General features: G+C 59.0%; 1 protein-coding gene across 1 annotated transcript; it reads right to left on the bottom strand.

Moving 5' to 3' along the window:
- Nucleotides 1-8,735: 8,735 nt before the first annotated feature.
- On the bottom strand, nucleotides 8,736-19,126 carry KIAA1755 (KIAA1755 ortholog). Its single transcript, XM_069872118.1, has 13 exons — nucleotides 18,827-19,126; nucleotides 17,088-18,366; nucleotides 16,845-17,003; nucleotides 16,126-16,249; nucleotides 15,670-15,763; nucleotides 14,442-14,528; nucleotides 13,730-13,846; nucleotides 13,285-13,383; nucleotides 12,885-13,033; nucleotides 11,732-11,870; nucleotides 11,339-11,461; nucleotides 10,430-10,621; nucleotides 8,736-10,348 (listed from the first exon to the last, which is right to left on the bottom strand). The coding sequence occupies exons 1-13, from the start codon at nucleotides 19,124-19,126 to the stop codon at nucleotides 9,407-9,409; spliced, it is 3,804 nt and encodes a 1,267-aa protein (XP_069728219.1). The 3' UTR covers nucleotides 8,736-9,406.
- Nucleotides 19,127-21,097: the final 1,971 nt, after the last annotated feature.

Here is a 21,097-nt window from a genome sequence, read left to right as displayed (position 1 = left end):
CGCCCTGAGGCAAAGGACTTGGGGTGCTGGGGGTTGAGAAGCTCAATGTGAGCTGGAAAAGGCACTTGCAGCCCAGAAACCAACCATGTCCTGGGCTGCATCCAAAGCTGTGGGGCCAGCAGGGCGAGGGAGGGCATTTTGCCCCTCTGCTCTGCTCTGGTGACACCCACCTGGAGCCCTGTGTCCAGTTCTGGAGTCCTCAGCACTCCAGAACCCAGGAGGTTTGGTGCTTGGTGTGTTGCTGCTGCAGGTGACAAGGACCTTCTTGTGGGTGGCAGAGCCCTGACAGCGGTTGGGGTCCATTCCTCGGGGTCAGTTGGTCACTCAGGTTGGTGTGTACTCAGGGTTGCTGTGCAGGGGTCATGCATGGGCTGTGCCCAAGCAAAGCCCCCGCTGTCCTGGGCTCTCCTCGTGTCCTCGCGTGCCCTGTCCCAGTGGTGTGACTGGATCTTCTCCCCCAGCGCTCGGGGCAGTCCTGGTGAGGGGCCCTGGCTGCAGGCGATGTGTTCTGCTCAGGCGAGCCACGGCACCGCACTGAGAGGGCTTGTAGCAAGACATGCAACCTCTTCGTGCCCCACAAAGGACCTTTTGATACTGAGGGTGTCAAAGCAAGGGGCTGCACACCAAGAACAGATACCCCAGAGAATTCCCATGAGCTGGGGCTATGGGTGGTTGTGCTGCAGTGCTGCCCCAGCTCCCCACACAGAAGAGGGGCCTGGGGAGGCAGAGCCTCCAGGGAAGGAGCTGAGCCATGGCTGGGAGAGCCTCTTCTTTCATCGCCATCTGCGAGGGAGGTCGAGAGGGAGATTAAAGAGAGCTCAGCAAATCCTTGCTGAGAGAAAGCTCAGGGCAGCTGGTTTTAATGAAACTGTGCATGCAGAGGCTGGGGTGCAGGTGGTGGGGGTGCCCTTGTCAGGCATGCTGATGCTGTCGGTGCTGCCCCTTGTGCTCCTGCAGCCACTGTCCCTGGAGCAGGGACAAACCGTGCAGGTGCAGCTGCCCCATTGGTGCAGCCCTGTCGTTAACCCCCTGGGGTCCTGCTCATACTTGGGAGGAACCTCTGAAAACATCACCCTCTTCCCAGAGCCTTTGGTGCTGGCAGAGTGGGGTTCCATCCCTATGGATGCAGGGAGGGATTGCTAGGGGTAGGGGGCTAGAAGGCTGCATCCAGGGTGCAGGAATCCCCTCCCTCACCAAGGTGCTGTGCGGCTGAGGGGGGCTGGTGGCAGCAGGGGCTCACAACCCTGCTGGCAGCTGGTTTCACCTGCCCTGAGCTGGCCCCACTCTCAAGAAAGACTGCTTGAGAGCCATCACCATGGGTGGGGACACGTACGTGTGTTTGGACACACAGGGGTGCGTGCAGGGTCCATCTCTGCCTGTACGAGCCAGCTCTTCCTCTCTTACTGTAGGTGAACTTTGGATGCACTCCGCAGCCTGAGGTCCTGCACTTGGGATGTGTTTAATTTCCTCTGGGTAATGCGTGACAAGGGGCCCGTGATGGTGCGATTGGCTGCAGAGCAGTCAGAAACCACTCTGCTACCTCCACGCAGGGGCACAGTCCTTGCTGCGAGGGCTGTTGTATTTGGGGTAAGCTGGAGCTCTCAGCGTTGCTCTGGGACCACCACAATTGCTGATTAGTTTTGTGGCCAAGCACAGCACAGGGAAGCCTGACAGTGTCTGTCCCTGCTTGGGCACCTCAGGCAGAAGCTGAGTGCCTGTCTGTCCCTTAGGAATGTCCGGGGAGCTCCAGGCTCCATCCCAGCATCTCAGCAAGAGGAAACCTCCCTTGTTTCCACCCTCAGTGCCCACTTCACTCCCCACCACACATCGCAGAAGCATCTGCCTGCCCAGGCACTGGAAAATGCTGCACATGGATAGCCCAGGCACACTGATGGTGTTGTCTTACTAAGGAGAGTAAAAATAAGGTTGCATTAAGAGGTTGTTTGCACTGCTGGATGCCCAAAATAACTCCTTATTTTCTCAAGGTGTTCAGCAGAAGACTGCGACTTCCTTCGCACCCACCCTGGTCCTGGAGCTGCTTCAAAGCCCACTGGGTTCTTCCCTGCGCAGCCCCGCGCAGGCAGAGCCTCTGTTTGCTCTCCTGGGTGTGTGCGGGGAGGCTGGCAGCCCCCGGCTGCACCCACACGTCCTGACTCAGGCTCTTGTGTAGGCAGATAAACAAGGCTTGAAAAGGGACAGTGTCTTCCTCTGAGTCGCCCTGTGAAGTTGTCAACTGACTCTAACCGACCTGCCTGTCTGTGCGCGTTGCCTCCCCCCACGGGGTGTTCCCCGAAACACGGTGCTTGGCATAGCCGGGGAGCTGCTGCTCCCACCACCCCCAAAGCCAGGGGGACCTGCCTGCTCCCCACCTTCTGTAGGGACCCCAGCAGCCAGAGCCTCGCGGCGGGGAGCCCGTAGAATCACCAGGTTGGAAAACACCCATTGGATCATCGAGTCCGACCAACCCAGCACGGTGCTGTCTCTGCCCCAGCTCCGCACTGGGGTGGTGGGTCTGGAAATGGGGTGGCAGGGCTGGGCTGGGACTTCAGGAAAAGACTAAAGGGTGATAAAGTGTTTTATGCTCGTGATGATGGGGCTGGAGGGGGGTGGTCGTGGCTGACTGTAGGGGTTCTGACAGGTAGGACGCAGCAGTTCTCACTCACTCACCGGAGCTGGAGAGCAGCTGTGAGCATGGAAAAATAGTTCAAAAGTGAGGGGAAAAGCCAAGTAGCTGCTCTGTGCATGGTAGGGACTGAGCGAGGGCTGGGCAGGGGTGGCAGACAAGGTCCTCGAGGGGCTGGCAAAGGGAGAAACTGGGATCGGGCATCCCTCCTGTTTCAGGGCTTTGAGTCACCATGGGCAGCTCTGGTGCTGGGCCAGTGGTTGAGCAAGATGGACTCGGTGCAGTGGCAGGGCTTTGGGAGCTGGCACAAAGGGCCCTTGGTCCTGGCCATGGGCAGTGCCGGAGAGGCAGGAGGGGGCAGCTGCCCGCCAGCAGCGCAGGAAACAGGCAACCTTGCCTTTGGGAGGATAAATGGCTTTTCTGAGGAAAAGCAGAGTGTTTTTTCGTCTGAGGTCCAGGGAACGCAGTGTTGCAACCAAAAGGCGTGCTGTTGTGTGCAGCCCCGTGGGGTTAAAGCATCCTCTGCTCTCAAGGCAGGAGGAGGGATGTGTTGGCAGCACCAGCTGCAGTTCTGGGTACTGGCTCACAGCTCTCGGTACACCCTGTGCCAGAGGCTGTTACTGAGAAGCGCAGAGCACTGGACCAGCATCGCCTGAGGAGAGGCAGCAGCTGATAACCAGCTTCTCTGGAAATCCGGGGCAGGGGGGGAGCTCTCCCACCCACTTATGAAGAGGGATTGAGGAGGAATTTGTTATGTCACTGTCTTTGTTGTCAGGCCGAGTCCATGGTTTTATTTAAAAAAAAAGAAACCCAAGTCTCTTGCATGTCTCTTAATAGAGCTCACTGAGGGGGACAGGAGGGCTGGGGCAGGGTTTCCCTGCTGTGCTCAGCGGGAGGGGGCTTTTCTGGCAGCTCTTCCCTGGGCAATGGGACCTTTGAGTGGGTGGCAGCCTCGTGTGCAGGGGAGATGGTTTCCCAGCCTGCTCAAGCCTTTCCGTGCTGGTGGCCTCGGGATGGATACAGGTCTGAGTCCTTTGGCTCAGGATGCTGGGCTGTGGTGCTGTGCGGGATAGACTCTTGTCTGCTGCCGTTGGAGCCATTACTGGGTGCATGATGTTTTGCAATGTGAACTGGTTGAACCTGGTGGTAGCTGAATTCCAATCTCCCAGTGTCTCGCTGGACATCCCCCCAGCCCTCCTTCCGCATGGTGCATGTTTCTCAGGAATAATTCTTCACCACCCTTGCTGATGGCATTTATGGAAGGAACAGAAGAGGGATCTCCACTCCCTGCCATGGCTTTGGTGTGTAGCTCACTCGTGTCTAGATTTAAATGCCTGAAGCTGTGTGACTCCCTAGGACTTGCACACGAGTGAGGCGCTTTCCCCGTGCTGGGGGATGCTGGCGCGTGCCTGTTCCCTCGCAGCTTCCCGGGGTGGGTGTCCGTCAAGCCCCTGTGTGAGCACTGGCACGCTGGTATTTTCCAGCAGCCTCTCAGGACAGGGGTTCTGAGAAGCACCAACAGGCTGGCCTTGACCTGCTCAGCTCAGACCAGACTGGAGTCAGGTTCAGCTCTTGGAGTTCAACTCTTTGCTGTTACCCTTCACCCTCTGACTTTCCTTGCTCCTTTGGTTTTTTTTGGGTTTTGTGGCCATCCTTTGGCTCTCCAGGACTGCTGGCCGCCTCTGCTTGATGATGGATGAGGTTTGAGTTTGCTCCATTGGAGCAGGAATTTGGAGATAATGAAGCTGCATTGGGATGTCTCTGCTCACAACCATTCCCAAAACCCTTATGAAGCTGAGGATGGAGCTACATGGCTCAGCTCCCACTGTGTTTACCTGCTGGAACCAGACTTTGGGGCCTTGGCTGCTCCTCAGGAGAACAAATCCAAGCATGACCATGTTTCCGCTGTGGTGCGTGCCAAGTCCCCATCCTGTGCTCTGAAATGCCTGTGGCAATTTGCACCCGAGCCCAAACGCCGGGGGCTGCTGCAACGGGAACAGGTCTGCAGCAGCTCTGCTGGCACCAGGACTGCTGGGGTTCCCTCCCGGGGGGTTCGTGCTGGCCCGCTTGCGGTTGTCCCCATGCCTTTGCCTTGCCACCCTTCGTCCATGCTTTCCTCCTGGGCTGGGATGAGGGCACGGCGATGGTTCCAGCTGGGAGCTTCGCAGCCCTGGTGCCTCTTGTCCTGCCTCTTTCTTCCTTCTTCTTCCCTCCGTCTCGCTGTGGTTGATAACTCAGCGTCCCTCCTGCCCCCACAGTCTGCAGGGCAGGGCTCGATGGGAACCTGACAGTGAGGAGGAGGAAGAGTGCACTTGGTGACCTCAGCCGGAGCTCCGTGCTCGGTGCCAACGCGGGTACCAGCTGCTCCGCTGGAGCGAGGGGCTACGGGGGGATGAGGGGGACAGTGTCCCCTGGGGCTGGCATCCTGGCCTGTCCCACGGCCCGTCTCTGTCTCCAGGCTGCTTTTGTCATCTTTGATATCTAACATTTATTAGCTTGCATCCTTCGGAATGAAGTATTTCTGTGGGAAGGTCCCCTCTGCGGCCGGGCTGTGGTGCCCCGGTCGCCCACCAGACCCTGACAAATGATTTTGCCATTTCCTGGGTGGGAAAGAGACGGTGATTAACTCCTGCACTTGGCTTTCTGGAAAGGTTATAGCTTAATTGGTCAGACCTGGAGCCATAAATCACGGGCTGAAGGATCAGCAGATATAAGATAATTTTTGCAGTGTGTTGCACAAACTCTTTATGGTGGGAGGCATCCAGCTGTGCGCACCCAGCTGTGGGGCAGCCAGGAGAACAGGGCTGCTCTGAGTAAACCATTCCCCTTCCAGCGAGGGGCCAGGCATTCTCCTCTGTTACTGGTTAATCACAGGATTTGCACAATGTCCTTTTTTCTCCCTTTTCCCTTTGGAAAAAGAAAAACAACAGGAAAGCCATAGTTTACTTTATTCAGAACAATCTGAATTCCATTTTCTTTGGAAGTGGATTCTGGTTCTCTTCCCTAAAAACTAAAAAGTCCCAGCTTTTCCCCAGCCGGGGAAGGCAGCGGAGGAGGGAGGGGAGGGCTCTTTCCAGCAGGGCAGAGGAGCGGATTGAGGGCAGCACCTTCCCAGCCCGAAGCTGCCAGCTGGTTTGGGCATCCCACCACCATCCCAACACCTCCTCGGATGCTCCTGCAGGGCACAGGATTGAGCGAAGGCAAACACTGGCCAGCACTTGCCCAGCTCAAAGTCTCTGCTTCCCTGGGATCCCCCACCCCAGGTTGCCCTAGCCAAGTGTTCAGTGTGTCACAGAGGTGAAGCCTCCAGGTGTTTGCTTTGCTTGGGTTTATTTCTTAAACCCCACAATCAGGTCCTCCCGGATTCCCCTCTGGCTCCTCACAGCCCTTGGGGCAGCCCATCCCCTCTCAGCCTGGGCTGGTGCTGAGACCCTGCTGTGCTCAGGGCAAGGTGTGAATCCACAGAAGGCACGGGATGGGGTGAGGGGCTGCTCCCCTGTGCAGCCTGGGTCCTGGTGCCCAGATCCAGGTGAGGTCAGGAAATGCCAAAACTCAGAAACTGGCTTTACTCCGAGTGTAACAGTGCAGCAGCACCAGTCTGAGAGCCTCTCAAAGGGCTCCCAGGAAACTGGCTATGAAACACAGGTAAGGTAAGTGACAAATGGTGAGCACCTCATCCCTGGAGGTGTTAAAGACCAGGTTGGATAGGGCTCTGAGCACTCTGATCCAGTGGGAGGTGTCCCTGCCCATGGCAGGGGGCAGAACTGGATGGGCTTAGAGGTCCCTTCAACCCCAAACTGTTCCATGATTCTCTGATTCTATTATTTTGATCTGGAAGCCAAAATAGACATTGCTAGTCCCAGCTAAGTAAAACAGCAATTTCTCAACGTGGGGCTGTCAAGCCCTGGGCTCAGTCCCTGCTGCTCCTGCCCTTCACGGGTCTGGATGGTTTCAGCCCTTGATTTCACATCACCACTGGAGATGGTGTGGGAGAACGGCAAGGCGTGAAACACCCCGGGGGCTTTGCAGCCGTTATTCCATCGACAGGCAAAACACTGTAGAATCAATAAGAAGTTTTACTCGTGGCTGCTAGAGAGATTTCATCTCCTGAATTATATGATGGGATAAACGAGATCCCAATCCAGCTGCCGCCCCAGTTCTCTGCTCGCAGCCAGGCTGAACAGCTCCCAGAATTAATGAGAATAACCACTCCAAATATGACAAAATATTGATTTGCGGTTGTGTTTCTTCCAAGCCTGGCAGTGCTGCAGCTCTATGGTGGATGGGAGATGCTTATCCAGTGGTACCCTGTGATGGCGAGGGGTCTATATGGAATGACAGCATCACCCAAACACTTCCACGTGGTAAGATTTCAGTAGAATCATAGAATCACCAGGTTGGAAAAGACCCACCGGATCATCGAGTCCAACCATTCCTATCAAACACTAAACCATGTCCCTCAGCACCTCGTCCACCCGTCCCTTAAACCCCTCCAGGGAAGGTGACTCAACCCCCTCCCTGGGCAGCCTCTACCAGTGCCCAGTGACCCTTTCCGGGAAAATTTTTTTCCTAATGTCCAGCTTAAACCTCCCCTGGCAGAGCTTGAGGCCATTCCCTCTCGTCCTGTCCCCTGCCACTTGGGAGAAGAGCCCAGCTCCCTCCTCTCCACAACCTCCTTTCAGGTAGTTGGAGAGAGCAATGAGGTCTCCCCTCAGCCTCCTCTTCTCCAGGCTAAACACCCCCAGCTCTCTCAGCTGTTCCTCCTAAGACTTGTTCTCCGGCCCCCTCCCCAGCTTTGTTGCTCTTCTCTGGACTCGCTCCAGAGCCTCAACATCCTTCTTGTGGTGAGGAAGGCTACCAGAATGACATCTCCAGGTGGTGGCCAAAGTGAATACTAGAACATCAAAATGAATATTTAAATATCGGACAGAGGTAAATTATCATAGTATTATGGAATGGTTTTAGTAGGAAGGAACCTCAAAGAGTGGATGTGCAGGACAGGGTGAAGGGGAATGTTTTTCATCTGAAAGAGGGGAGACCGAGATGGGAAATTAGGGAGAAATGTTTTGCTGTGAGGGCGGGGAGGCCCTGGCCCAGGGTGCCCAGAGCAGTGGTGGCTGCTCCATCCCTGGAGGGTTTCAAGGCCAGGCTGGATGGGGCTTGGAGCTCCTGATCCAGTGTGAAGCGTCCCTGCCCATGGCAGGGGGTGAAACAGGATGGGCTTTGAGGTCCCTTCCAGCCCAAACCATTCCGTGATTCTATGATTCTAACTCAGCTCAGGACCAGGCAGTTGGGCACAGGTAAATATTGTTATATGAAGGGGAAGGAAAAGTGTCCTGGCTGGGGTGACCCCACAGACCTGCAAGGACCTGTCATTGAGTGGGCAAAGGAGCAGAGCTGGCTGGGTTTACCCGGGATGGATTGTGCAGACCTCCCTTGTGCCTCTCTACAATAATTAGTTTTAAGCCAGAAGGACTGGGATAGACTCAGCTATGGGGATTTCAGTGAAGCAGTGGTAGCGATAGCAGGGAAATCAGGGTTTGAGCTGGAGATATGTGGCCTCCAGAGAGGGGCTCGGCTTGGGGATTTGGCAAAAACAAGGCAGGGGCTGGTGCTCCCAAGCACTGGGCTGGGCAATTGCCCTTTGCCGAGGGACAGCATCGCGTGGGGCCATGAGCCATGACCATGGCTGGGAGGAGGGAGAGTGTTTTTCTGGAACGGCTCCTAGGTGAGATATTGCTTTCTCTACGATGTCTCTTGATTAGCTCATGGTGTGGCTGCCTGGACAGCGTGTCCCCAGCCAGGCATCGCCCTCTCCCGGGTGGCTAAAGAGGCGATGCGGCTCGTCAGGACGCACCCGTGGGGATAGGGTCCCTTGGGACCCCGGGCCGCTTCAGATGGTGATCAGTGAGCTCACACCCAGCTTAGCTGGATCCCCAGGGCTTTGAGACAGTGCAGTCCTACAAGTGGGGATGCTGGGCAGGATGCTCCCACCCATAGACTCTATGGGATGGAGATGAGAATTGGAAACAGAGGCACTCCTTTCAACCCTGAAAAAAGGGAGAGGGACTTGCTCTGCAAATGGAAGCGAGGTAGGGCACACTGGGGATAAGCCAACAGCGGCTTGAGCCAGGACCATTGTACTGGCAGCAAATGCTGGTAGTGGGCAGGAGAACCAGGCTGTGGGCACAGCCTGTAAGGGAGGCACCACCAGCCCCTGTCCTCGGGCAACAGCAGGGATGCCAGAGCCTGGCCCTGGGCAGGAAAAACTTTTTGCTCTGCTCCACAAGGACCATGCTGGGTGCTTCTCTTCAGGTTTATTAATGTAAAAAATGTTAGTCCCCCATTACTGAGTGCACATGAACAAAATCCTGTTGTCATCGCTCGGCCAGGGCTGCAGCAGCAGCAGCAGGGGATGGTCCCAGCATTGGGAGTGCAGCAGGACCGATGGGCAGAAACCCCTTGGCACAGGTTTGTGCTCCTGTGGGATGCTCTGAGCATGGCTGCTGGCTGCAGGAACACTCACCTCTGTCCTGAGGTAAACCTGGGGCTTCGAGGGATAAGAGCACTGTACGCAGGGGTTGCTACACACCTAGTGGAAGATTAACGAAGCTGGTGGAGCTGGCGCCCATCCACGGGAGGGTGAGTGCTAAGTATGGGACCCAAAGGACTCTGTAATCAGGGGTTGGGCAATGGGTCCCTGCTCCCCACCTCTGAGCGTGGGACGCCCCAGCCAGTCCGTGGTCGAGACTTCTACAACTGGGCAGCTGGGAGGGACTGGTTTTACTTGGCATTTGCTTTAGCCAGGCTCTCAGTGTGGTGGTTCTCCAGGTAAACAATCTGGAGGGGCTTTTCAGAGGGGCATGATGGTCTAGGGCCCTGGAGGTCCTGCGGCAAAGCCAGGCTTGCTGCCAGGGCTTCTTCAGTGGAGTTGTGCGAGTCTGAGTCTTCAGAGGAGAAACTGGTCTGGCTGGAAACCTGGAAGTACTGGGTGGTTTCTGCCTGCTTTTCTGAGACAGTACCATGGGGCACAGCGGTGGGACACAATGGATCAGCTCCGGGAATGCGTGCCCGGGGAGGCAGGGTGAAGGCGCGCCTCGGAGGGGGCTGGCTGTGCTCCTGGGCAAGGGGTCCTGCAGGTCCCAGGCAGGCTCCGCTCTTGGGTCTGTGGGTGGAGGTGTCAGCGGGGATGTGGTGGTGAAAGGCACGATCGCTCTCTGGCCCCTGTGGGCAGCGAGGCTGTGTGGAGCTCGGCTCTGCAGCCAGCACAGGGCTGGGAATGCTGCCAGTCTGGGGCTTTCTTGGTCCCTGGATGCTGGGCTCCAGCTTCTCCTCCACCCCCTGGCCCTCCAACACTGCTCTCTTGGGGCTGGCAGCTGCTCTGCAGACTGGGGGTTCCTTGCGAGGGGCTGCAGACCCCGAGTTAGGGGAGCTGAAGGTGTCTCCTTGCCCTCCGGCTTCTGCTCCCCAGGCCTCCTGCAGCTCTGCCAGCATCTCCTCCAGGATCCGACGGGTCTCCTCGTACCTGTGCCGTGCCTCGGTCCAGGCTGTCGGCCCTTGGCTGCTCCGCATCCTGCACACCTGAGCCTTCATTTCCTGCAGCTTCTCCAGGGCAAACTCCACTGACAGCTTTTGGAAGGAGCTCTGCAGGCACTGCAGCACTTGGCCCTCCTCGTGCTTCACCCGCGCTGAGCACTGCCTGCAGTCCAGCTTCAGCTCCATGATCTAGAAAAGAAGGCACGAGCGGCTGCTTTCACAGGTGCCCGGCGGCACCAGGTCCTGCTGGAGGAGAACCCTCACACCCACCTTGCTGGAGAACAGTCCGAGCTCCCGCAGCAGCTCCTGCTCAGCCTCCCGCCGCTCCACCTGCCTATGGAAGCTCATCAGCTTCGTTCGGAAAAGGGCAGCAGCCGCCTGGAAGGGATTTGCCTCGGGGAAAGCCGCCTCGCTGACCTCAGCCGCCTCCTGACACAGCGCCAGGCCACGCTGGTACTGAGCCTGCAGGGACGGCAGGAAGGGACAAGCTCCACACTGACCCACTGCGCTGGGCGAGGCTCTCTGCGGGGTCAGCACTTGGCATCCCTATCAGAGCTACACGGGAAACGGTTCTGCGCAAGCGGGAAGAAACAAAGAGAATGGGAGTTCTCTTTGCTCTGTCCTGGTTCAGCTCCAAGTACACAAAATGCATCATCCTGTCCTGAGCGCAGCCACCTCGCCTCATCCTCCTTGCAGCACACGTAGCTAAAGGGCCCCCACGGGTATGGGCTGTGACACCTCCCGGAGTTGTGGGAGGAACACGTCCTTGTCACCACGTTATTTGATGTCTGATGGGCGTCCAGACTCTGCAGCCCAGCCCTGCAGAGGGAAGGAGGCTGCAAAGGATGGAGCACAGGAGGGGATGAGAACAGCAGCCCCAGCCCAAAGCGCACCAAGGAGCAGGACAACCACTGCCCTCACCGGAGCAAGGCTGCCCAAAGCCCTGGTGAAGCTGGGCTTGGAAACTGCAGTCTGACCCAGCCGTGAGGGGACACCCAGCTCTCATTTCCAACCTGGGGAATTTGGGCCAATTGCATCACACTTTGTAATGAAGTTCAAATGATTCTAGTTCATCATTTTCCATTTCTGGCTGAGCACCAGGGAGGGGCTGGAGCCACCCAATAGCGCTGCTGGCAGCAATACCCTTGGGACGTTCAGAAAAGCCCCCTCCAAACATACGGTTGCCTGGATGAAGAACTCGTTAGACTGCTCAGCGGGGCCCTGGAAGCTGTTGGGTCTCCACTCCTTGATGCCCATCTCCTGCAGCCGTGCTGCAGCCTCCCCATCCAGCCAGCACCCCAGCTGCAAGAGAGAGCGGGGCCGAGAGTCAGGCAGGACTGGCTGCGGCTGCAGCGCTTCCCAGCACCTCCCTTTCCTTCCCTGACCGGGACATCCCAGCCCAGGCGTGGGTATGCACGGTCACCTCATAATGAAAATTAAAGCTGGAATCCTGTTATTCTCCAGGCTTCCTTCATCATCATAAAACAAGGAAATGTGCCCACGACACTTAGCCATGGGAACATTGCGGAGGACAACTTCAACTTGCCACACGCATAGCGACACCCAGCTCACCTTGCTGAACTCGGTCTCGAGCTCCTGGGCCTTTTGGAGGAATTCCAGGCGCTCCAGGCAGCTGTTGGACTGGGACACCAGTTCATGAAGGTCTTCCTCCAGCTGGCTGTACAGCCCCTCGGCCGACTCCATGCTTGTCCTGGTGGTTGGGGAGGAGAGAGACCATCAGTGCCAGGTGCCACCATGCAAGCTCCTCCTGAAGACACCAGCTGAGGCAGCTCTCCAGCCAGCAGGAGCCTTTGGATGGGGCAGCTCCCTGGAATTGGCCATGAGGGCAGCCAAGGGAGTGAACGGGCAATGACCCAGCATGTGTGGCTGGTGAGAACCTGGCAGGTGCCGGCGCCAGGAGCTGACCAAGAGACCTCCACAACCACCTTGTGCACCCTCATAGCCCACATGGGACATGAGGGCACTCTCCAGTGCCCTGCGTGCCAGATGGGCTGCAGCAGAGCACCCCGGCCCTACAGTTGCCCCGACACCTCCCCATCTCATGGAGCAACATGGATGTCAGGGAACAAGGAGGGGAAAGTAGTGGCTGTCGGTACAGCCTATCCCAGCCGAGAGAAGGGAGCAGAAGGGAGCAGTGGGATTAGTGCTGCCGGCACGCATGGACCGCTGGATGATTGCAGCATCCCCAGACCAGCGTGGCACCACGCGACACATGCAGCATCACTGGATGAGTGTGGCACTGCCAGATGATTGTGGCACTGCCAGACGACTGCAGCATTGCCAGGTGAGTGCAGCACTGCTGGACGTGTGCAGCATCGTTGGACAAGTGCGGCACCACAGGACATGTGCAGCATTGCTGGACGCGTGCAGCAGCGCCGGGGCTTGGCCCCATCTAGTGGCTTTGCCCATGACCAACCCAGATGGCTCACTGCAGGCCCTGCTGAGCAGCCCCAGACCGTGTTCCTGGGGCAGGAGACCTTCCTAGCAATCCGTGCACCTTCTCTAGCTGGGATGATGGGAAATCCTGCCAAGGGCCATCCAAGACATGAGCTCCAGGCTCGGAGGGAGTTTGTAGCAGTGCCAGGGCATGCTGGAAAGAATCCTGTCCTCATGGGGACCAAGCCGTCCCTGGGAATGTGTCTCTGCTAGGCAGTGGAGTCTGGGGGCCCTGGAATCCCTCTCCCAGGGAAGCTCCCCCTCCTACCTGACGTTGGCTGAGGCGCTGAGCCGGGCAGCCTCCCTGCGCAGCCTGGCCAGCGCGGCTCCCCCTTCGCGCTGCACGTGCACCAGCTGTGGGTCGCTCAGCACCCGCTGCATCAGCTCCTGGTGCCGCTTGATGCACGCGGCCACATCCTGCGGAGGGAGGGTTGGACACGCATCTCGCTTGGAGCCCCACCTGGCAGGTGCCAGGCCAGCACAGGATGAGCACCTGGGGCTTGAGGGATGAACAGAGTGGACAGGGGACAGCTCTGCAGTCAGGAGTCACTGGACTGGGATGTTTGCGCTGAGGCTTTGGGCGACCAGGGTGACATGTTGTTGTGTGCTGGCCTGCAGACGGGCTCTTTGGAAATGCCTACGACCCGCAATGCTGCAGCCCATGTTACCTGTGTCCCCGCTGGCGTGTCAGCGCTGCGCAGCTCCTGGATGCAGCTCTGCAGCAGCTCCAGCGCCTGTCTGAGGCCGGCCACGAAGGGATGCAGCTTCTGCAGGTGGGACACGGTGCATCAGTGGGGCTGGGGCAGCGGGGCAGGAGGGCTCCCTGCCCATGAGGAGGAACGGTGCCTGGCCAGAGCAGCAAATACTGCAGGGCACCCAGTTAAAGGTAAGGAGGAAGGGAGCGTGGAGGTGGACATGCAGTTGTGGGCAGGAGCTGTTAGAAGCAGGCAGGAGGGGGTTGCCCTCCTGTGCTCCCAGCTCTTCTTTCCCTTCCCCTCTCCTAGGCTTTCCTGTTGCTTTTCCAGGGATGCTTGTGAGACAGAGAAGCCGCGGTGGGGACGGAGGGGCACCGTGCGGGGGTGAGGCGATGGGTCACAGCGTGATAACAGACACCTGGTAGAATTGAACCCACTCGCCGTGGCAGTAGGGAAAGGTGCCATCCAGCTCCTGTGTCAGCTGGGAGCTGTCGACGTAGCGGCCCAGAGCCTTCAGCGACGCCAGGGTCTCCACCTGTGGGGCACGAGGCTCATGAGCTCTATGGGGTTGTGCCAGTCTGCCCCAGAAAGGATCCCAGTGACAGCCTGGAGCAGGGGGCACGTCCCCCTCCTCCCATGAGCACCCTGTCCTGTTAATCCACACGGTGCAGGAGAGCTGAGTGTGCCATGTGGCAGCTCTGCGTGGACCATCTCCCTGCAGCTACGTGGTGTATGAATGCACGGAAGGTCACTGGGACTGCAATAACCTGCCGTGACAGCCAAGCTTGGTGATCAAGCTCGTTAATATTTCACATTATACTAATTGAACTGAGCAGCACTAGAAGAACAATAAACCCCTTCAAGTTTAGATTCATTTTCCCCATGCCTGCCCACTGGAGGTCACTGGGAAATGCCCGGGGGCAGCTTTCGCCTGCCCAGCAAGCCCAAGAGCCTCACCCCGCAGGGGATACCTGCCCCAGTGAGTGTCCACTATGCCCAGGCAGGAGAACTGGGGTCTCCAAGCAAGGGGATGGAGGGTCTCCAAGGTGGGAGGGCTTCTTTCACTCTGACTCTGCTCTTGCCACAGGAGACAACGCATGGACGTGAGGAGGGGACAGGAACAGGCTCACCTGCACCCCGGGCAGCCTCTCGCGGTGGGCGAGTAGCTCCTTCTCGGCCAGCAGCAGCACGGTGTGGATGCAGCCTGCTGAGACACTCTGTGGGAGGCAGGGAAGAGTCAAACACCATGGTGCAGCCCCCAGTACCCACAGTGATGCCAGGGCTTGGTTGACCGAGTCAGCTGAGGCCAGTGAGCTCATCACAAAGGAAAGGGTTCCTGAGATTGCTGGTGTGGGAAATGGAAATGTACTTGGCACTGGTGAGACCGCTCCCTGAATCCTGTGTTCAGTTCTAGGCCCCTCACCACAAGAAGGATGTTGAGGCTCTGGAGCGAGTCCAGAGAAGAGCAACGAAGCTGGGGAGGGGGCTGGAGAACAGGCCTTATGAGGAGCGGCTGAGAGAGCTGGGGGTGTTTAGCCTGGAGAAGAGGAGGCTGAGGGGAGACCTCATTGCTCTCTCCAACTACCTGAAAGGAGGTTGTGGAGAGGAGGGAGCTGGGCTCTTCTCCCAAGTGACAGGGGACAGGATGAGAGGGAATGGCCTCAAGCTCCACCAGGGGAGGTTTAAGCTGGACATTAGGAAAAAAATTTTCCCGGAAAGAGTCATTGGGCACTGGCAGAGGCTGCCCAGGGAGGGGGTTGAGTCACCTTCCCTGGAGGTGTTTAAGGGACGGGTGGACGAGGTGCTGAGGGACATGGTTTAGTATTTGATAGGAATGGTTGGACTTGATGATCCGGTGGGTCTTTTCCAACCTGGTGATTCTATGATTCCAAGTGCCGTGTGCGAACTCAGTTGGGGGTGTTGGGGCAAACAGGGTCTCTATGCCCTGTTGGGGGAAGCTCTGTGTTGCTGCAGGCATGCTTAGAAACTAGAGCTTGATCAGCAGCTCGGGGAACAAAGCAGCAGTTGTTTAAGTGCTGCAAGACCTACAGGGAGCCAGGAGCCAGAGGAGGAAGCAGCAAGAGAGCCGTGGGTTCTCTGCCGTGGGTTCTCTAGATCAGTGCATCATGATGCAGCCACAGGCAGCCGAGAGCTGTCTTGGTAAATCCACACCACAATGCTTACAGCTAAAATCTGTGAGTGAGATAAAAACTGTGGCCTCAGGCAGTGCCAGGGCTGTTAGAGAAGCTGCTGCCAGGGGATCACAGCGGGCACAGAGGAGGGACCCTCGGAGGGCAGCAGTGCTGGCGCCCAGCAGGGACCTTGCAGCACGTCTGTGGCACATGGAGCCGGGTGTACCTGGGCAGAGCGGAGGGCCGAGAACAGGACAGGAGCGGGCGGCTGCTTCCTGGCATCCACCACCACAGTGAGCCCGTTGTCCTTCGTGTCTCCCCTGGCAGAGGAAACAAAGCAGGAGGCAGATCACACTGGTTAGAAGCAGCACATGAGGTGGGGTCCCTCCCCTCTGGCAGGACCTGCTGGAAGCCCCTCTGGTGGCTCCGCGCCCCTGGGCATCAGACTGAGGGCAGGCAGGACCGAGAACTGCAGGTGATGGGATGCTCCAGCCAAGGGAAGCACTGAGGGGCACAGGGTCCTCAGGGCTGGCTGCAGCGGGAGCGGCGGACACGGTGGGGACCACATGGGATGCACCCAAAGCAGCACGTGCTTGGCATGCATCCTACTTTGGCCTGGGGGCTGCCTGGGACCCTCGAGCTGGGAAGCAGGGGGGTGCTGGCAGATCCCCCTGGCCCTTACCTGGAGAGGGAGCAGAGGTAGAGGATGAGCTTCGCCAGCTCGGTGGCCGAGCACCACGCAGCTCCCCAGGCGCTGCTGCTGGTGCTCACCTGGAGCAGGGCCCTGCCCAGCCTGTCCGAGCTCCCTGTGGGGAAAGGGCGAGTGACCTTTCTGGCAGCCACTGCCGGCCGCAGAGCCCAGCCCTGAGCAACCACCGTGGGAGCCGGGGCTCCCAGTGGCCTCTGCTGCTGATCCCAGGGGATCAGGAGCCTCAGCTCGGGGGCCTCAGCCCAGGTTAGTGCCGTGCCCCCGCAGCCACCCTCGGCCCCTCCAGAGCGGCAGCACCAACCCACAAGGGCTCCCAGTGCAAATGCTGGCCCTGGAAATGCCAGGGCAGAGCTGCTGGGGCCACTTTTCCTGCTAAAAAGATGGGTTTGTCACTGTTTTTCAGTTCTTGGGAAAAGAAAGAAGCCAAATGTTTAGTGTTTGGCAGCGAGAAGCTGAACGGCTTCACTGGTGAGGAATGGTGTGGGAGGGCTCGGTGCAGCTGGAGCCAGGGCAGCTGCTCAGCGCAGGCTGCCCGGCTTTATGGTTTTATTTTTTTTTTTGCCAAGCTGAAAGGAAATCTGTGCCTGGGGGACTTTCTGTCCTTCAGCAAAGCCCAGAAATCTTCCTCCAGCAAACCCTCTCTAGCAGTGCGGCGCTGGCCTCTCCTGACGCCCCCAGAGATCTGGTGGTACCTGGCAGGCACACGATGCCCGAGTGCAGCAGCCTGGCGTGCAGGTCCTGCCAGCCCAGTGGCTCCCAGCCAGGGGTGCTGGGCACGGGGGGGCTGTTCTTGCAGACAGTGCTCTCCAAGGACCGGTCTTTTGCAGGGGCAGCGGCTGCCGCATCCATACCTGCTGGCAGGGACAGAGGAGATAGCAATGCAGCTGAACTGCCGAAGCCCCCAGGCAGGCACCACGGCTCTGCTCAGATCATACCTTTCCCAGCTGGCTTGGCTCTGCCCATCCTGGGTGAGTAGATGGCAGATACCTTCTTCCAGGTGCCTTCGTGTTGGCTGGTAGCTCTTTCATCCCCAGGGGCTGCCCCGAGCCGTGGCCCCTTCAGAAAGGAGAACTTGTGGCTGGGGGCTGGAGAGAGCCGGGGGCTGCCGTGCTGTGCCACCTCCTCTGCCTGCGCCCTGGGACTCATGCCATGGGGACAGCGAGCGAGGAGTGTGGGGCTGCTGGTCCCCCCCTTGCACTGAGCGGGGGTCTCACGGGGGGCGGTGGGGGGCAACTTGGAGCCGGGGGCATCCGGCTCCTCCAGGATGGCTGTCATCAGCCCAGGGCCAAAGCTCACCGGGTTCTGCAGTGCAGCCAGGTAGGAATCGCGGTGGCGACACCGTGGGCTGTGTGGCCCTGCCTCCTGGCTCAGCCTCCTCCCCAGACAGGGGGTGCAGGGACCCTCCTCCGAACCCGGAGTCCCCTGGCAGAGCCAGGTGCCTGTCCCCAGCCCCCCGTTCACCCAGGGAAGTGTCCCCTCGGCCCCAGTCCCCATTGCCCGTGCCGGGCGGGCAGGCGGCAGGGGCTTGGCCAGGAGCCCCAGCTGTTCCTGGGATTGCTCCACCAGGTCCACGTACTCCCCTGCCAGGTTCTGGCTGACGATCTCGCAGAGGCTGGGCACGGCCAGCAGCGTGGCTGGCTTTTTCTGCAATCCAGCCTGGTCCACCTTGATCAGCCCTGGGTACCGCCCCTGGCCTGACTTCCAAGAGGCTTCTCTGCAGCCCGGGATGGTGCCCGCGATGTTGCTGTATCGCCCTGGGGTATCCGCTGTGCCACGGGGTGTGGGCGTGCTGGGTGCCGCTGGCTCAGCTGCAGGTTCAGTGATTGTGCCATCATCTCCAGCCTTGGGCTTCTCAATGAACTCCGGCGTGGCAATCTTGCTCCACGGCAGCGGGGCGATGCCGTTCTCGGTGGCCACCAGGCAGGTGTGGAGGGGGGTCCTGGCGTGGTTGCCGTTGATCTCCTCCAGCCACTCGTTGGTGAAGAGCAGCGCGTAGGCGGCTTCAGGGACGGGCGTCTCCTCCACTGTGTGCAGGTCGTGGGAGAGGTGCTTGACGGTGATGCGAGCCGCGTGCTCCTCGCAGGGCTCTGCTTGCAGGTAGAAGTCTCCAGGACGCAGCAGGAGCGGGTTGAGCGGTGCGAGGTGGACGACCACTTTCTCATGAAGGCACAAGGGCCAGCCTTCATGGAGAAAGATGCAGTTAAAGTAGGGAGCCTGGGAGGGAGGAAGAACACAGCATGTGAGTGAGAGCCCCCGCTGACCCTGTAACCTCCCAGCTGGCCCCGTGCGCTTCCCGTGATGGGGACTGAAGAGCCCAGTGGCCTGGTGGGATGTCCCTGAGCTGAGCCAGCACAGCGCACTGCAAGCCCACCCCAAGCCCATGGCCAGTCCCAGGGTGCCATGTGCTCCCCCCAGGTAAGAGGAGAAGCCCCCACTGGAGTCTCTCCAGGGTGAGACAAGGTGACCCAGGAGAACCCCATCTTTGTTGCCATCCCCAGGAGCTGGGCACCCCATGCTCCCCACTGCGGGGATGGGGGCAGGGAGGGTTATGCATGGAGAGAGAACCAGCAGTGTGGGGCAGGGCATGGGCGTGCAGCATCATGGTTTAAGGCAAACCCGCCCCAGCTGGTAGCGGGACACAGGGCCCCATGGTGCGGGAGGCACATGGGCTTACGCAGGCTGCCTGCCGCACGTGCTCGAAGAGGCGCTTGGCCGGGATGAGGAACTGGAGCAGGCAGCAGAGCCCATCCCCGCGATAGCTGGTCTCCAGCAGCCGAAACACCTGGCCCAGCACTGTGGGGGCCGTGGCCTCGAAGGGAGGGTAGAGAGCCTGGAGAGCGCTCTGCACCGCCGCGTCCAGCGAGCCGGCGTCCTGCAAGAGGAAAGTGTCACTGGTGGGGATTGCAGCCCTGCAACGGGTGCTGCGCCCCCGCAGAGTGTGTGCCCCCCGCCCTGCACTGCACCTCTGCCACATCCCTAGGAGCCCCACGCTGGCAACGCCACTGAGCTCGGGGTCTCCAGAGCTTCCTGGTCTGGAAGGTGCAGAGAAACAGAGCACACCAAGCACTGCATGGCTGGGGCGCATGAGCATGGCTCAATCTGGTTCCCAGTGTTGGGCTGTGGTTTAAGGAGCCCAGGATGAGCCCCGTGTGCATCCTGCCGTCCCGCTTGGGAACGCCGGCTGTGCGGAGGCGGAGGAGCCGCAGCAGCCAAGGGGTTAAACCAAGTCAGACAGAGCGTGGAGCTCAGCAGCTCACTGTAGGAATGCACCGGAAGGGAGGAAGGACAAACATATGAGGATGGATAGAGTGTTTTGGGTCAGAGTCATCTCTGAATTTGATATTAATCCTCTGAGCCGTTTCTGGGAGTGCTCTGCCGGGTTACAGCCCTCTCCGCACACCGCTGCCAAACTGGTGTGAGGACACTGTTTTTTGTGTGTACACTGCAGTCCTGGGTTTGCTCTGCAGCTTTGCAGGAGATATCGGCTGCGTGTCTGGGAGGGAAGCCATCGGACGGCTCCCATCAAACCCCAGCTGCATCGCAGACAGCGCGGGGATGGTAGAGACACGGCTGCCAAAAAGAACCCAGGGCCGAGTGGGGAAGATGGAGACTTCCCGACTCTTTGGGGTGTTCCTGCAGGAGAAGCTCAGATAAACAAGCGGTGCTGCTGCAGGAGAGGTGCAGGGCCTGGCCCAGCCTGGCTGGCTGGGGATCAGCCGCTCCAGAGTGGGACATCTCCCCTCTTCTTCCTCTTCGTCCTGCAAAGTGCAGCGTGTGCCACCTCTGCCAGCTCACAGGCACCGAGGGGACCCTGGCTCTGTCACCGGCTGCAGCCCATGGCAAAACTGAGCCCATCACCTGGGGCTGGGCTCCAGATCAAATGGCAGAGGGACCCCAGGGGTGAGCATCGCATCCTCCCGGCAGCCAGGGCAGCAGTCAGACCCTGCGCCTCAGGCAGCTGCAGCTCACTGGTGTCCCCGTGCTCCTGCACGGGCACCTGGGAAGGCAGGTGGGATTCGCTGAAGGTGGGCATTAGTTCCAGCCAATTATTCTCTGGCCTGGGAGCCCATACAGAGTTAATTCAGCTTAATTAGCTTTGAAGTGCTTTAGCTAAAGTACTTTGCTGTCATGCTTTGGTTAATTCTTCACTCTTTCTTCCTGTCTGAACCCACAGATCTCCTGCCCCTGGGCTTGGCAGAAGCCCCAGGTCTGGGGCAGAGCAGGAGGAGAAAAACTCCTTGGTGCTCTGATCTGCAAGCTTGTTCCCCTGCCCAGCTTCCTGCACTCTGGCCATTGGACTGCTGGTCTCCTCACACTTGATCTTTGCACAATTCCTCAGAGAGACAGGAAAAAGCTCTGGAAAAGCCCCGTGCAAGGTAAAGCCCAGCTCCAGCAGGGCCCCGGAGCAACTGCCTGCTCCCCGGCACTGAATCCGGCCGGGTGCCCACCACATCCCTGTCTGGCACCACCGAGCTCAGCTCCTTCCCCACACCAGCCCGGAGGTGAGGAGCCTCCATCTGTAGGAGCAAACGGGGATCTGTCCGGCTCCTGCTGCTGCCACGAGATATGGGGCAGCGCTGCCTGCCCTGCCTGTGCCAGAGCCCCTGCCCAGAGTTACCCTCGCACAGCCCTGGCACATCCCAACACCAGCTCTTTGGAAACCCAGCTAAACTCTTACTCATGGGGTGCTGATAAAAAAGCAAAAGGAAACAGAAAGAGAGGCCAAGTCCCCCGAGATGAGGCTGCCAGGGCTCTGCTCTGGGCAGGCTGTGGCCACAGGGCAACGAGCAGCCCCAGATCTGTCACAGAATCATAGAATCACCAGGTTGGAAAACACCCATCGGATCACTGAGTCCAACCATTCCTATCAAACACTAAACCATGTCCCTCAGCACCTCATCCACTCATCCCTTAAAGACCTCCAGGGAAGGTGACTCAACCCCCT

Source organism: Phaenicophaeus curvirostris, chromosome 18 (assembly GCF_032191515.1).
Source record: "Phaenicophaeus curvirostris isolate KB17595 chromosome 18, BPBGC_Pcur_1.0, whole genome shotgun sequence".
Taxonomy (NCBI): Eukaryota; Metazoa; Chordata; class Aves; order Cuculiformes; family Cuculidae; genus Phaenicophaeus; species Phaenicophaeus curvirostris.
Note: the sequence above shows the minus strand (reverse complement) of the source record. Positions and strands in the feature narration are given on the sequence as shown.

What these genes read in the sequence shown, in the direction of transcription:
- KIAA1755 (XM_069872118.1), bottom strand. Translation starts at nt 19,126, where the DNA reads ATGTGGCAGAGGTGCAGTGCAGGGCGGGGGGCACACACTCTGCGGGGG. An exon ending in TACCTCTGCTCCCTCTCCAG is followed by an intron (nt 15,764 to 16,125) that starts GTAAGGGCCAGG and finishes TTCCTCTGCCAG; the next exon opens with GGGAGACACGAAGGACAACG. An exon ending in AGCGCCTCAGCCAACGTCAG is followed by an intron (nt 11,871 to 12,884) that starts GTAGGAGGGGGA and finishes CCCAACCACCAG; the next exon opens with GACAAGCATGGAGTCGGCCG.